Genomic DNA, 17,338 nt, shown 5'->3' with positions numbered 1-17,338 from the left:
ATTGACACTGTTATACAAGCTGTACACTCACTATTTTGCTAAAATGTAAAGTGTCCCATGACAATTGCGCGGTCATGCAACGCTGTACCCAAATGATTTTTTCAGCATTTTTTCTCCCACAAACAGAGCTTTTTTTTGGTGGTATTTAATCACCGCAGTGTTTTTTTTTGCAAAAAAATAAAAAACATTGCCCTGATTATCTGTACAGGTCTCAGCTCTTCTCACACTCTGTTAGTGCAAAACGAGCCAATAAATGAGATCCCCTTGTTTACATTTGATCAGCTTTGATTGGACACAGCTAAGCACATTTACCGAGATCAGGGTCGCACCAGGTCCCAGAACAAGAGACCGCGCCCATCATTTGTCTATACAGCGGGCCGGAGGTGGTTAAAGACTATCCACTGTCTTTTTTTTTAATTAAAGGTCAGCAGCTACAAATACTGTAGCAATTGACTTTTAATAAACAGACAGACAATTACCAACCCAGGCTCTTCGAGTCCCTTTTTGCGCCTTCTTTACTGGGAAGTTGGTCGTGACTTCCTGCTGTTTCACACCCGGCTCCCCACTTTAGACGCATGGCACTTCAAAATAGTTTTGCTGCAGTCTCCTTGGACATGTGAGAAAAGCCTTTTAAGTGATGTTCCACTAAGTCAACATTTAAGTTGGTAGTCTGTTAAGACTAGGCTAATGCTTTGTGAGGGCTTACTGAATAGAGGATGGCACTGGTGTTGAGCAGCTCATTAAAGACCACCTTTTGAGCTCTGTTTCCTATATTAGTATCGCTTACCATTTTGAACTAATATATTGTATGTGGCAAATGACACGCATCACACTTTACCTCTTTCTCTATTGCTGGCTGATTGAAGTAGAGGGTGACCCGGTTAAAATCATCCGATTTCTTCCACTGCCTGAGAAGCAGAAGCATCAAACAAGGAGGTTACAGAGCACTGTTACATATGTCTTTATACACATACACTGAAAAATACTTTTTTTTTTTTTTTTTTAAATGTTCTTACTAAATGTATTATAGCTGCATACCTTAAGGAGTTCAGCTCTTCCAAAACATTATAGAGGTTCTCATTGGTTGGCTCATTAGTCTCCTTTGGACAACGGGTTCTATAAACAGGGGAAAATTAGATTTATAAAAAAAAAAAATGCAAAGTAAATGTCAATACAGGAGTAAAATCTAATTCAAAGGATAACTCCAACAGGCTTTGGGAGGGTGCAGATAAGTAAAATAATGCACTGGTATTTTAGATGAACCACAGAGTGCTGTGGTGAGATTGATCTGGAAAGGTTTCTGTTTTTGACCCAGTGGTAGACAAAGTCACCAAGGGGCTACTGTGCAAGACCAATGTCTGGGACCCCCATTCAATAAGTGGTCAAAAAACCTCTCAAGGATAATGCCTCTAAAAAGGTAGCAAGCAATTTAAATTTTTTGTTTAATGTTATGCTGTGTTAATCTGAACAATTAACAAATATGAAGCAGGTGTCATGGCAATCTGGCTGCAAAAGTGGAAATAAACTCTAAGCCATTGAGCTGAAAATAAAACAAATTAAATGATTCCGGTATCCTCACCACTGGGACATTGTATTCTGACAGTGGCAGAATAAGTGTCCCTTAAATAGAAGTTGATTAAATAATCGACATCCAATCGAATGGCAGAGCCCACAATTTGATTGAAATTTGGCCAGTCCATGCTGGACTGGCTGAATTTCAATCAGTGTATGTGCAGCTTAAGTCACTGTGCATTGACTAAAAGCTAGAGAGGAGCAAAAAATTGTCAAGCCTAAATAAAATGAAAGAAGGTCCTAGTACTTCTCTTACTCACATCCAATATAAATTGTCCCTCAGTGTTCTCTGCACAATCGGTATGTACAGTGCCTTGAAAAAGTATTCATACTTCTTGGTAGTAACATTACAAAATGTGGAAAATTTCAAGGGGTGTGAATACTTTTTCAAGGCACTGTATGTTCACACCTTTTCGGACATCTCTGTTGCAGCAGAATTTTTTAATTATCCTTTATTACCAACTCTAGTGAAGGTAGCAAAGACAGAGTGGTGTAAGAAGCCATAACATAGTCCCATTTGCCAGCAAACCAATTAAGTGAAATTTGTTTAGAGTGGAATTGACCTTCAAATTACATGGATATATTAACTTCATTATGTTAACCTCCAGACTGGTTTGCATAGTTATTCTTTATATAACACAAGCATAGTCAGCAGCACTTTTTAATATTGGAAGATCACAAAATATACACAAAGGGATAAACATGATGAAACAAAGACACAAGACACCAGGGCTCCCGTAAACCTTACAGTGTAAGTTCACGTGGACACTAAAATGGGGCTAATTTCTAAGCTTGCTATTTGAGCCCCACTGTTCTATTCATTTCAGTTGCTGGCCTGGCATGAAAATTCCTTAAATGTGGGTGGAAAGATACCTTCAAAGTAGGTGCTAAATAGGAAATATTAAGAATCAAGTGAAACCAATCAATCACTTAGCAGCTAGTTTTGTCCAGGAAACACTGCAACTGTGCAGATCCATTCAACGTTATGAAACCCATGAGTTATAAAAGGAATATAAAAGCTGCTTTGCCAACTTGTTTTTGAAGTTGCATTCTTGTAGGGTTGATATCCTCATGAAGTATATGTATATTAAGCTCCTGACATGCAATAAGTACGTTGGTGTGAAGTACCTGTGGTATGTTAGAACAATGTAGGCAAAGAAAGTTGGCAAAGTTCCAGGTCCTTCAAACTAAATTGTTGAGAGATACAAATGCCAGTCCTGAAACTTGGAAATCAAATCAACAATGACAACCCTAAGGCTCCTTTCACACTGGGGCACTTTGCAGGTGCTACGCCGCTAAAAATTGCACCCTGAAACAACCGCTGCTGTGTCTCCAATGTGAAAGCCCCGAGGGCTTTCACAGTGGAGCGGTGCGCTAGCAGGACTGTGAAAAAAGTCCTGCTAGCAACATCTTTGGAGCAGTGAAGGAGCGGTGTATACACCACTCCTTCCCATTGAAATCAATGGGGCAGGGCGGCTATACCGCGAGAAAAATCACCTCTGCATAGGCGCTTTGCGGTGTATTTTAACCCTTTCTTAGCCGCTAGCTGGGGGTAAAACTGCCCCGCTAGTGGCCGAATATCGCTGCAAATCCGACGGTAAAGCGCCACTAAAAATAGTGGCGCTTTACCGCCGACGCAGCTCCCACCCCAATGGGAAAGGGGCCTTACATTCCTATACTGACATCTTCCTTTCAATCTGAGTTTTCTGTAATACTCTGCAGTCAAAAGATAAAGCTCTTTATATTTCTAGGTGGCAACGTTCTGAAGCATGTGCCATGTATCGTTTTCTCTTCCTGCTCAATTTATTACTAATCAAAATTCATATTACCAAGGCACAAAGTTTTTACTACTGGAACTTTGTTTATATGAAGAGCAGCAAGCCCAGTGCAGTAGGTGCATTTGGAAAAAGCTCTCCTGCATCACAAAAGTGGTTCCCGGATCACCAGATTACTGACAAAAGGGAATGGGAGTGGAGTGGTAAATTATAACAATGCCTGGGTAATAAAGATAAAAGACAGCTTGGGTAGGCTGCATTTCCTATATTCAATTCTAGACTTAATTTTAAGAAACATGATAGCCATTAGCCACTCTCAACCTTTTTACTCCAGAGTAACCGCTGAAATAATTTTCACATCTTAGGGGAACCCTTGCAAAAACTAACTTATTGGTGGCTAGTGAGAAGAATACTCATACTTACAGAGGTGGTCTGAATGCCACCCTTACAGAGAGTTACAAAAAAACAACAAAAAAAAACATTGGGTTCATACAGTTGGCTCAGGCAAGTGGCACTGGTCCCCGAAATATACAAAAGCCATCAGATTGGGGGTCAATCAGCTTCAGCTCAAGGAATCCCCAGCAAGCTCTGAAAAGACCCCAATTGAGAATGTCTGCTTTAAAATGAATGTGTTTTAAGGGTATGATTACTTCTTTAAATATTAGATTTTTGGACTGAAATCCATATCAGAAGCGGCACAGAAATCCTGGGGACAAGCCTGAAGCCATTTATAATGTAGGCTGATATTTCAGGGTCATTAGCAGAGCAGTTGGCACAGGTAGTGAGTCAGATAGAAATAAGATGTAAATTATGTAAAGATATGAATGACTTTAAAAGCAGGAAGAAAAAAAAATGTTGAATTCTGTTCTGCATGAAAATGTTATTCAGTACAGCAATTGGTAAGGAGCAGCAGAATTAGTGAAGCATAGAAAGCGGTCAAGAACACCAGAAAACATGAATAAAATGACAAACATATTCCATGTGGCTTTCGAAATGCTTCCACTACCCTCTGTTAGCAGTAAATTGCAATATGCTGAACCCAGAGGGTTCTTTGGTCTGACAGTTTAATTAAATATCATGTGAGGACAATATTTAATTGGACAATTATCCTCTCTCTTTTTTATCACAAAAGCATTCATCGGTTTCTGTGCTATAAAATATTACAATGAAATCTTGATAGCCATCACTAACTTTGATCGATAAATAAACTGTAGTGAGGGATCAAGCAACAACTCATTACCTGTATATTTTCCTGAATGTATATCCATGCACGCTGGCTGTACCAAGAAAGAGCATCAGTATGCCAGGCTGCATGTGTAGGCATGTCAATCACATAAAACAACTAGTCATGTTATCAGTGCTATCGGAAGGATAGAGATACAGCGAAGAATCCTCACTTCTGTTAGACTACACATTAATGGAAAAATACCTGGATACTGCTTGACATCAAACCACTATACATTATCTTTTCCTATACATTTCAGTATGACAATGTAAGAAAACAGTACATGTATATAAAAGCTGCATTTATTTAGTACTATATTCCATCAGGCAGCAATATCATACAAAAGCAGTTTGCTTGCTTCTACTGGCTTTTCTTTTACTGCTTTTTCACCTTGCATATTAGACTATTACAGCAAACTATATACACTTGAGTTTTCCTATCCTGTGGAGAATAGTTTAAAATACTTAAATTATTATTAAATTAAATGAAAGACAGCCTTTGTCCCAACATAATCTCAGCTATCTTAGTAGATAAACCAATGTGCATCTATAAAAAGTGCCCATTTGAGCTACCAAAACCCATATTATGGTAGCTCAGCAGTACCAAACACTAGTTTATACAATGTTATGTATAGAGGTACCCTTTAAAACTGGAATATAAATCTTAAAACCCCCTTCTTTTATTGAATAGACTACAAAATAAATGTTACACATTCTGTATACACCCACCTGGGATTACCAAAATATCTTAATGCGCCAATAAAAAAAAAAAAAGTAAAAAAATAAATAAAAAATAAAATGTTCAAAACCTAAACTATTAGGCGATTACAAAAGTAGAGTCTTTCAAAAGGAAGCCAACGGAGTCAAAGCAGATTATAAGAAATGTGTTTAGGGCTTCATTTGCACTTGCGTTTAAGGGTGGGCTAGGAATTCCTGCAGGAAACTTAGCTGGGTTTATATGAACAGCCGCGGGAAGCCCTGTACAAAGCAATGATAGGCTGACAATGCACACCACCATTTGCATGTAAATCATACGTGATTACTGTGGGTCCAAACTGTTTGCATAAACCCTGCTGAATCTGCTGCAGGACTTTACAGTGTACCCCTAAATACATGTGTGAATGCTGCCTTAAACCATTATACAGTTCTGGCATCCACAAGAAAAATCCTTCAGTGCATGCATTAGTTAATCCGAAAAGTAGGTCCTCTAAAAAATGCACATATATCAAGTCTCTACAGAACATATCTGTTATGATTAATCAACAGGATGTGGTGCGGGTTCAGCACATATTTTATATGTCAAATGTTTGTACTAAATAAATACAGCTATGACTATAACCCCTTTTTTAAATGTGTTACATTCAATACATGACAAAAGAGCATTCAGTTTTCAGAAGGTAATAGAGGAAGGGGAATACAGTCTCAAAATACAGAGATTAAAAAAATAAAATAAAATTATAGAGAGCGATAGAGATGATAGAGATGGTGTGCATAATTATATATATATATATATATATATTTTTTTTTAGGGCGCTATATAGCAGTGGCTGCCACTGATTTCAGTGGGTTTTTTTGTTTAACCACTTGCTTACTGGGCACTTAAACCCCCCTCAGTCCCAGACCAATTTTCAGCTTTCAGTGCTGATGCACTTTGAATGACAATTGCGCGGTCATACAACACTGTACCCAAATTAAATTTTTATCATTTTTTTCCCACAAATAGAGCTTTCTTTTGGTGGTATTTAATCACAGCTTGGAGTTTTATTTTTTTCTAAACAAACAAAAAAAGATGCAAAAAAAAAAAAATCATGTTTAATAGTTTGTTATAAAATTTTGCAAACGGGTCATTTTTCTCCTTCATTGAAGTGCGCTGATGAGGCGGCACTGATGGGCTGCATTGGTGGGCACTGATAGGCATAGTTAAGGCGGCACTAATAGGCACAGATAAGGTGGCACCGATGGGCACAGATAAGGCGGCACTGATGGGCAAAGATGGGCACAGATAAGGTGGCACAGATGGGTGGCACGGATAGATGGGACTGATGGGCACTGATAGGTGGCTCTGATAGGTGGCTCTGCTGGGCACTGATGGGCGGCACTGCTGGGCACTGGTAGATGACACTGATGGGCACGGATATGTGGCACTGGGGTGCAGCACCTTTGTTGAGGCAGATTGTGGGCACTGCTGGGTGGCACTGGGGTGCAGCACCTTTGTTGAGGCAGATTGTGGGCACTGCTGGGTGGCACTGTGGGCACTGCTGGGTGGCACTGCTGGGTGACACTGTGGGCACTGCTGGCTGGCACCGACGGGGGGCACTTTTTATTAATGTGGCACTGGCAGGGGGCAGGTGGGCACTAGCAGGGCTGGCCATGATCGGGACTGATGTCCCGATCACGGCCGCCGGTGATCGGCTTTTTATTTCTCCTCGCGCTGACAGCGCGAGGAGGAATAATAGCCGATTACCGGCTCCGTTATATCACATGATCAGCTGTCATTGGCTGACAGCTGATCACGTGATAAGGGGTCGGGATCGACCCCTTGCACGGATCGGTGATCAGGCGAGTCTCATAGACTCGCCGATCACAGAGCGCGCCGCGCGCGCCCCTCAGGGGGCGCGCAGGCCGCTCGTGCACGGGACGACGTCAATAGACGTAGTCCCGGAAAAGGAGATCCGCGCTGTAGCCGTCATTTGGCTATAGCGCGGATCTCAAGTGGTTAAGCATGCGATTAAAGCCTGAGGCTCTAATCGGCTTAAAAAAAAAAAAGGGTGGGATCGGGGAGCAAAGCACTGCGCCCTGAGCCCACCCAGCTGCGAGACAATAGCGAATTAATATTCAGGTGGCTTGTTTGCCATCCCCTCCAAAAAACAGAGCACCAGCCGCCACTGCCATATAGTGAGGGTGCCATCTCCACTAAAGCTTTTCATTCACCAACTGCTAGACCCATGTCCCTGGGTGGGTATTGAAATACTGTTACAGCAGGCCAGATTCCCATCTTTCTAGATTTAGATTAACTCCTCTCTCTCTAGAATAGATGAACTATTCACAATCCAACACAGAAATGTATGTGACCCTGGAAAAGTTAAGCATGCAAATATTCGGCAGAGAAAATGTGACTAGAAAATGATCAGTGTTAGCCTGTACATTTGTCCGCATATCCCTTAAACACATCTGTCCAACTAGTATATAGTAATATAATTGCTCTGACTGGTGTGTGGCCATCTTAAAGTCCAACTCTGGGTAAAAAAAATAAAGTTTTCCCATGCAGTGGGGCTGTTCTTGCATTTCGCGGGTCAACTGCTTGTTTTGTCCAGGGGAGAAGAGAAAGCTGTACACTAAACTGATCCTCTGCTCCACCAGGATACAGTACTCCCCCACGATCCAATGGGAGACTTTTCCTGACTTCCTCATGTCCAGAGCAGGTCTATGAGCTTCCAACAGTCCACCACGGGAGGGGAGCAGAGGCCACAGGGACCGTTCTTGTGCAGGAAGGAGCGGAGGATTAGGCAAGTATATCCCTGCTCTCCAATCCTCTAGACAAAATAAAAAAAAAAAAAAAAGAACAGTTGACCCATGCAGTGCGAGCACAGCCCCACTGCATGGGAAAACTTTATTTTTGCCTTGAGTTTAGCTTTAAAGCAATACAACAGTATAAAAATGAATGTCTGTTACAAAAAATTGTGAGGAACAGCTTATAAATACGTATGCATTTTCTAAATACTGTTCCTCTTTACTTCTGTCTATCCAAAGACCACAGTTCACAGCTACTCGTATGACTCCTGAGTAGTTGCCTATAGTAATTAGGGTAGGGTGTACAATTCCACTTATTGTTAAAACTGGTGACAAGAATATGGGCAAAAGAAAATCTGTACTGGGAAAAATACATAGGGTACCATTACAGACCATACTATTTAAAAAGAAAGTTGCCCGACTGTCATATTGATCTAAGGACTTCAAAATCTTTTTAGGTCCCTGACCCATAACGAAGAGTTCTGATTTCACTTGCAGCATAGCATGCTTGTTTCAGGTTAGTGGCTCACAATGTACTGAAGCTACAGGCAGTCATACAGCTTAAAGAGGAAGTAAACTTTCCTCTATAACTTTTACCTATAAGTAAGCGTATGAGGCTTACCTAATAGTAGTGTAAATATCTCATAAAAACGGGCAGATAGGAGATATTTACATTACAGGCAGCAAGTGACATCACTGGCACATGCTCCCTGAAGGAACGGCCGTTCCTCCAGAGCCCAGTGCCATAACCTGCAGGGGAGTGATGTCATCGCAGCTCCCACCAATCACAGAGCCGTATTCCGTGAACCTGGAAGCATCACAGGTGAAAATGGGAGGCCCGCTGGAGCGCTAAGATCTCAGCGCAGGAGGGCTTCACTTTAAGGTAAGTTTAAAGTGATTGTAAAATCTGTTTAAAAAAAAACAAAAACAAACATGTCATACTTACCTGCTCTGTTGCACAGAGCAGCCCAGATCCTCTTCTCGAGTCCTACTTCTATGACCCTGGCCCCTCCCTCCTGTTGAGTGCCCCCACAGCAAGCAGCTTGCTATGGGGGCACCCGAGCCAAGCTGCAGCTCTGTGTGTTCATTCAGATACGGAGCTGCAGCTTGGCCCTGCCCCCTCTCTCTCTCTCGATTGGCTGAGTTTGATTGACAGCCATGGGAGCCAATGGCGCTGCTGCTGTGTCTCAGACAATCAGGAGGGAGAGTCAGGGACGACCAAGGGACTTGTGGACATCACTGGACAGAGAGGGGGCTCCGGTAAGTATTAGGGGGTGTTGGGGAGGCTGCTACACACAGAAGGCTTTTTATCTTAATGCAAAGAATACATTAAGATAAAAAAAAAAAACCTTCTGCCTTTACAACTCCTTTAACATAATGTGCTACTATGCGATGCATACTGGCACATTATGCTTTTACCTTGCAGGGTGTGAAAGGTGTGAAAAAAAAAATAAAAAAAAATAAAAAGAGTAAAGTTTACAAATCACATTAAAGTGGTTGTAAAGGCTAAAGGTTTTTTACCTTCTATGCATGAAGGTAAAATACTTTCAGTGTGCAGCTCCCCCCTCAGCCCCCCTAATACTTGCTCAAGCCCGATCTAGCGAAGTGCATGAGATCCGAGGTTCTCCCGGGTCTCTCCCTTCTGACTGACTGAGATGCAGGAGCCATTGGCTCCCGGCTGCTGTCCATCATAGCCAGTGAGGTGTGAGTGGGGGGAGGGGCTGAGCCATGCTCTCTGTGTCTTATAGATGCAGAGAACTGGCTCAGGAGTGACAATACACAAGTGCCCCCGCAGCAAGCGGCTTGCGATGGGGACACTCAGCAAGAGGGAGGGGCCAAGAACACCAGCAGGGGGACCCAAGAAGAAGAGGATCATAGTTGCTCTGTGCAAAACCACTGCACAGAGCAGGTAAGTATAAAATATATATTTTTTTAATAACATTTTATCCTTTACAATCACTTTAAGCTGGCCAGACAATGAGCAAATTTCAGGTGATTCCTGATGGAATAGATATCCTTTGACCAAAATCAAAGAAGCCATGTGGAGAACTGTTGGCTGAACAGCAGCTGTATCCAATCAGCCACTGTGAGTTTTCAGAATGAAATTAGCCGACACTACAGATTCGTAGATGCAGATCCGCAATGTATACCTCTTGAATGGAAGAAAAATATATCCATGTAAGGCTAGTGTAACATTTTTCAGGAGGTGGTAAGCAGTGGAGGCCTAATTATTTCTCTGAGACTAGGCTTCCTGCAATGAGTCAGAAGGTGCGGTGCAAACTGTTCGAGAGAGAAACGATCTCAGATAACAATCACACAGTCACCAGGACAATTTGCGTAAATCTCCCCAGTAGGTACAGCAATTAAAACCCGAAAGAGGTTCAACACTTCATCACTAATCAAAACTTGCAGGAATACCCAGTTTAATAACGTAACATAAAAAAAAGAATAAAGGATATAGTATTCTGGTTTATTTGCGGAGTAGGGGAGCCATGGTGTGAACCAAACAATAAGAGCACAAGACACGCAGACAAAAGAGATACAAGTACAGAAAAGCAGGATCCATAGTCTCTACCCACAAGAAGCCGTGCTGACATCAGACAGAAGGCCACAGGACAGATGGGCCAAGCAGGAGAAAACAAGACAGCAGCAGCAGTAGATCCATTAAAGAGATGTATTTGACATCACAAGGCATATAGGAAGTAAGGGGCAGCAAGAGAGAAGCAGGTTTCATATCCTACTTGTCAGTATTCCGGTTTGTGTTTATAGAAGACATTGGGTGATCCTGTGGGGTAAACAGCAAAAACAAGTTTAAACATGTAATGCGTAAGGAACAAACAGTAATGCATGTTACAGTGTAGCATGAGCAATACTCACCATAATGCCGGAGGAAGTCAGGGCTTCAGGTATCAGGCTGTCCCTGTGATTAAGGTGAGCAAATGGCTTCACAGCCCCCCAAGATTCCAGATAGCGTGTCATGCGAACGGACGCCCTTGTCTTGGTGACCTCAGCAGACCTGTTTGGCAATATGTCATCTTCCTCACTGTCATCACTAGCCTGAAACAAGAGACAGCTGGGTTTAGCATCTCTCTATTGTGAGTCTATTCTTGGCCAGCATTTATATTTTTAAATAGTCCCCATTTGCTTGTAGTAGCTAAATCATTTGTAGGTTACTTTTCTTGTTAAGGTTAAAGTTTATGAGCAACTAATTATAGGTATGCAAATATTTTAGCGGCTCAGTCTAAATATTACGCAGTGTAAAATATAGGGCAAGTTTACTGTTCTTAAAGTGGAGCATGTGTAAATTGGATTTATGTGCGTTTTGTGTATTGCAAAAGGTTTTGTCATTTTGCCCATTATTGGAATACACACCCCTCTGCCTCCTACTTCTCTGCTTCACATTACTGCTTCTTGGTTCAACTTTACTTCTCCTTAGACAATGTGGATAATGCTGATAAATTGGCCAGGCCAAAAGGTGCACACGTGTCATAGGAAGCTGTATTGTAGAACCAGGAAGCCGCATTGAGCAGCCAGGAAATAGAGTATACAATAGAATGCCCTATTTACTTTCCATATTTATAAAAACCCACAAAATAAAAGTATCTTAGGCAAAAATTCAATTTTGAATAGAGGTCAAGTTTTATTGCTGCATGTGTCCCCACAAGGAACGTTCACCCTTACTTCCTGTACTGGTAGCCACTGTTTCCAGCACAAAAAGTGATGAGAAAACCAAAATACAGGTATGAACAGAAAAGAGGGAAAATGAGGGACCTCAATGGATGTTCCTCTAACCATTCCCTGTTCCAGCCAAAAATTAAAGCTTTTGACTGGACATGCATTTTTATTCCAGAGTAAGGCCTCATTCACACAGGCGCACTTATGTGAAATGTTTACATCTGTTTCACGTTTCTTCATGTTGTATATAGATATACAAGACGACTTACCCTTGGGTCAATGACTAGATACGTTTTTATGTTATGTTCTTTAAGGTAGGGGTCCCTCTGCATATGAGTTACATCCTCTACTTCATATTCCCCTCCAAGATGGGAGAGCGTGGCTTCTGTTATATGAACTCTCCTACAGAAGAATAGATAAGGGTTAGATAGCATGCCATTATTAAATATAAGCTTAAAGTGATTATAAAGACTTTTTTTCCTTCCTAAAATAATAAACATGTTATATTTACCTTCTCTATGTATTGCACAGAGCAGTCCTTTCCCTCCTATCTGGGGTCCCCAAGCCCCTTGCTACAGGCCAGGGATATGCAATTAGCGGACCTCCAGCTGTTGCAGAACTACAAGTCCCATGAGGCATAGCAAGATTTTGACAGCCACAAGCATGACACCCAGAGGCAGAGGCATGATGGGACTTGTAGTTCTGCAACAGCTGGAGGTCCGCTATTTGCATATCCCTGCTATAGGGGAACTAGTGTGGGCTCTATCCCAAATTGGGTTGTGTGCGTCTATAGGCACACATCGCAGCTTGGCCCCGCCCCAGTTCCCTCAGCCAATTGCTCCCACTGCCGCCCCTGAGTTCAGTGAGGAGAGAAACAGAAAGCATCACTGCTGCTCTCGTGCACACCGCTGAATTAACCTCTTCTCACCCACGATATAGCCGAAAGATGGCTACAGTGTGGCTCTCCAGTTCTGGGAGGGTGTCCATGGACATCCGCCTGGTGGGGAGATGATCATGGAACATTTTTGTACCTTAAAGCGGTTGTAAAGGTGCTTTTTTTTAAAGTAACAAACATGATATATGTATATATATAACTGCTATGTGTGCAATGGTATTGGAAAGTGAGCGAGACACCAGTGCTGCGGCTCTAAGGCACAGCACCAGATGGAGATTGGGCTCCAGTAAGTAATTAAAGGGGGGGAGCGACATTAAAAGGTTTTTGTTACCTTAATGCAGAGAATGCATTAAAGTGGTTGTAATTCCTCACATGTACCCAGTGAAGTGAACAGCCTCAGATGATACAGAGATGAAACAAATACTTCTACATAGGCTTTACTTGTATATCTGCAGTCTTTCCCTTTCTACACACTTTGAAAAGTGCATATCATGTTTGAAATCTTTCTTCCTCTTTGAGCAGTGGGTGGGGAGTCTTGGCTTACACTGTGTGTGATCTGATTGGAGGAAAGGGACATTCCCCCCCCCCCCCCCTCCCTCCAGGCAAAGGAACGAAGGAACATGAAGAGCTGGCATCTGAATAGACATGCTCTATGCTTATTTTCCATCTAAGTTCCCCCTCCGGCACAAATTTTCAGCTACTGTTATCTCATGTGTTAATTTAACTAGATAGTAGGCGCAAAGGCAAACATACAAATATAAATCAGAAATGTTCATAATAAAAGTCTCATAAAGGAAGTCCATACCCTAGTGTCCCCTAGCTTTTGATCAAGAGCATATCTGTCGGTCTACTCCTTGTGCGCTTGGTAGCTGGATGCCTCACGTAATAGGGGAATGTAGCTGTGACCAGATAATATCCTCTAGAGGAGTCAAGTAGTTCCAGGATCCAGGGTGGACCATAGCATGGAGCGTAGTGTTGTGTAAGGGGAAGCATCCTGGGACTTGTGATGTCCTCAGTACCCCCTTACCACTCGTGCAACACTGCGCTCCAACCGGGATCTGCTCGAGGGCTCTAGAGGATATTATCCAGTTACAGCTCCGTTCCCCTACAGTGTGAGACATCCAGCTGCCCAGCGCACGAGGAGTACATGGACAGACCCCCAGAATTTACCTTTAATGACGAGCCTGTACACTATGTACTTGAGTAACCCATTATGGGGGCCATAATAAATTACACTTAATACCACACTTAGTGGTGCTTTATTCTCTTGTTGTTATCTTATGTGTTGGAGAGCTTGTCAGAAGTGAATGATGCTGATAACAGAAGAATGGAGCACCAGAGAGAAACGACACTCAGAGCTTTGGAGAGGGATAAGTAAACACTACAGATATATGTACTTAGGTCAGATTTCATGAATGGGGTTTACAACCATTTTAAAGTAAAAAAAATAAAAAACTCTCGTCTTCACAACCATTTTAAGTATAAACAATTATACATAACTATAAGTGTCATCTCCAACAAAGTGCTGATGTTTTCATCAAAAAAGGTATTAAAATATCAAAATTAAGGGTTCTTGTATTAAATGGTAATGCATGAAATAGGGGTCTTGCATTGATTTCCCAGTCTTACCCTGGAACTCCTCCTGCTTCCATATGATTGGCCAAAGTTACATCATGTGACCAGACATCATATTGCCATTTCTGGAGTCCGATTACTCCACACAATGTGTTTCCTGAATGTACCCCAACACGCATGTTAATATCCACACCTGTAGCCTTACGCAGCTTCCTAAAGAAAGGTTACAACAAATGATTCAATTCACTGGATCCAATAAACAAATCAACATCTACACAAAGATTTTACAAAACAGCCATATTTGCATACATTTGACTATTTGGTGTAACAGTGTGAGTAAGAAACCAGCTTTGGTATGGTTGGCCACATTAAGCTGATGGAAGCCGACTTCTGGTAACTCTCATGCACTATTTACTTCACTGCTGAAGAAACCCATTGGTGTAAAACCTTCCTATAGAGGCCTTTGGTAGGGTAAAATTATTTGTGGGGATTAAAGTGGGGCAGGCTATCAAGTGAATCTGTAACTTTGTTTTAAATCTACAAAAGTAGAGGATCACTTTTTAAGTGGAACTTTAGTCAGAAAATTAAGTCTTGCTAGATCACTTCAGGCAGGCCCCTTTTGCAGGTATAGCCATGTAAAACATTCAGAATAGGGGCCTATACTGTTTAAAATCCAGCAATACACCGTCACCCTGCTCTGCACATGCTCAGTTGTTCCCTATGTTTTGGCACTGTGCTAAAAATGTAGAGGCCAACCTGCTGCTACCCTAAAGATTTACTGCTGCTCAGGGGTTCTTGGCTTGCGCAAAATGGCAGCCCCTAGCAAAAAGAAGCAGTAACAATGCTGGAGGCAATTTCCAGCACACGCTCATTTGGTAACATAATTATTAATGTGGAATATATGTTCTTTTGTTAAAAAATATTAATTGTTATCAAACAACGAATGTGTAAAGATCCGTTTTAAAGGCTCAAAAAAAAAAAACAATTTGAGTAAAAAAAATTTCACAGGGTTTACGCTGAATGAAATATTGATATAAAACAGACAAGCAACTGTTGTCTATACAATTATCACTTCCTACACAGATCTACCACTCAACTGTTAAAACAACAGATAACGAAAACACCACACACAAGTCTAGAAGAAAATCATGAATCCTCTCACCGGATTGCCTGGCACATGTCTAAACCCATCTGCACACAGTTTTTGCCATGGTCCGGCAAGCATTCTGGCAGCCCTGACACACAGTAATAGCAATCACCCAGGATCTTGATGCGCATGCAGTTATTTTCCTATAAAGAAAACAGATCTTAGACTTTGTGACCTTTCCCTAATTACCATCAATCTGAAACATTTTTACTGGCAATGCACTGAAATTTCGGCAGCTGAAAATTATCGTCCGAAAATAGGGTTTTAAGCATTGTGCCGAAAAAAAAAAAAAAGTGCTGGTAATGGATGCCGAAAATGCCTGCAATTTTTCCATGATTTTACCTTGATTATGGTTTGTTCATGAGTATGTGACTCAAAAAATGCCTCAAAAACACAACGAGGGTGCATTTTTGATACATTCTTGCTGTGTTTTCAATGGGGAGGTGCGTTTTTGGTGCAGATTATTTAAAATGATCAAATGTGCACCAAAATTTCAGCAAGCAGGATTTTTAACACCGCTTCAAAAAGGTGCTGTTAATGGCCGACAATAAATTCATATGCATTTAAATTCATTAGTTAAAAAAGTCAAATATAATACAATAATGAAAAAAACAAAAAAAAAAAAATGTTTATATATATATATATATATATATATATATATATATATATATATATATATATATATATATATATATATATATATATATATATATATATATATATATATATATATATATATATACATACATACATACACACACACACTTTTTTTAATTTTATATATATATAAACAGCCAATTTCAGTTTTGGCCAAGCGTATCCTGAATTTTTGGTACCAAAATATTAATTTCGGTGCACCACTACTTGTTTACCTTGCGCTACTTACCTTTGCTATCTGGTCAAACTTTCCAAAAAGCTCATTCAACATGAGGACCAACTCCTTTGGGGAACACTCGCTTGAGAGGAGCGTGAAACCAACAATGTCTGCATACAGGATACTGCAACATTCAACAAAAGGTTGTGTCACATACAACACACAACATAACATACATAAACAAATCTGACAGTAGAAGTGGGACCCCTATGTAATGGTTGTGGTGGGCCCAGATACTTAAAAACCGATACTTAAAAACAAACAACCCACCACTGTCCCAAAGAAATAACATGCTAGTTATACATTTTACAATCCAACAACTTGACCATATGTACAGTTAATACTAAGATATTCGGTACTTAAGCCAAACATCTGGATTACATAGACCAGGGATATACAATTAGTGGACCTCCAGCTGTTGCAGAACTACAAGTCCCATGAGGCATAGCAAGACTGACAGCCACAAGCATGACACCCACAGGCAGAGACATGATGGGACTTGTAGTTTTGCAACAGCTGGAGGTCCGTTAATTGCATTTCCCTGACATAGGGAAAAAATAAAAATAAAATTGGATTGACATGGTCACAATGGAGTTTACATCCCACTCATCTAATATCCAAGTGGATATTGATGAAATTAGACATTTGCCCCACATGAATAACCCAATTACTGGATGTTTTCACCTAATCTGATTTATATGTAAAAAGCAAATATTGCTGGACACGTGGAAGATACACTTTCATACCAGCACTACTTTTCTGTCCAGTAGTCCTACTAAAAGACACTGAAGACAGACTCTGGGATCAGTATGGTCTACATTTGTGATATGCAATTAGCAGACCTCCAGCTGTTGCAGAACTACAAATCCCATGAGGCATAGCAAGACTGACAGCCACAAGCATGACACCCAGAGGCAGAGGCATGATGGGACTTGTAGTTTTGCAACAGCTGGAGGTCCACTAAATGCATATCCCTGGTCTACATTATCGAATGGTAGACAGGACTTTGGCCCCAGCAAAGAAAGTACAACACAGAATAATTCAAGAGCTGCAGAGATATGAAACTTTTGCATATTTATTGATGGAATTAG

At 41.1% G+C, this 17,338-nt stretch overlaps 1 protein-coding gene across 1 annotated transcript in view; it reads right to left on the bottom strand.

Moving 5' to 3' along the window:
- LOC143981414 (adenylate cyclase type 4-like) overlaps window positions 1-16,371 on the bottom strand; it is a gene marked incomplete at its 5' end in the record, with an annotated part of 46,027 nt that extends 29,656 nt beyond the window's left edge. Inside the window, 8 exon segments of the mRNA XM_077479241.1 lie at window positions 839-908; window positions 1,039-1,116; window positions 10,823-10,866; window positions 10,959-11,138; window positions 12,026-12,158; window positions 14,281-14,439; window positions 15,389-15,516; window positions 16,260-16,371. Coding sequence (XP_077335367.1) covers window positions 839-908; window positions 1,039-1,116; window positions 10,823-10,866; window positions 10,959-11,138; window positions 12,026-12,158; window positions 14,281-14,439; window positions 15,389-15,516; window positions 16,260-16,371 — 904 coding nt within the window.
- Between the last annotated feature and the right edge of the window lie 967 nt (window positions 16,372-17,338).

This window comes from Lithobates pipiens, unplaced genomic scaffold, assembly GCF_037356315.1.
Source record: "Lithobates pipiens isolate NorthernLeopardFrog02 unplaced genomic scaffold, aLitPip1_a1.2 Scaffold_156, whole genome shotgun sequence".
Taxonomy (NCBI): Eukaryota; Metazoa; Chordata; class Amphibia; order Anura; family Ranidae; genus Lithobates; species Lithobates pipiens.
This window is presented reverse-complemented; position numbering and strand designations above follow the sequence as displayed.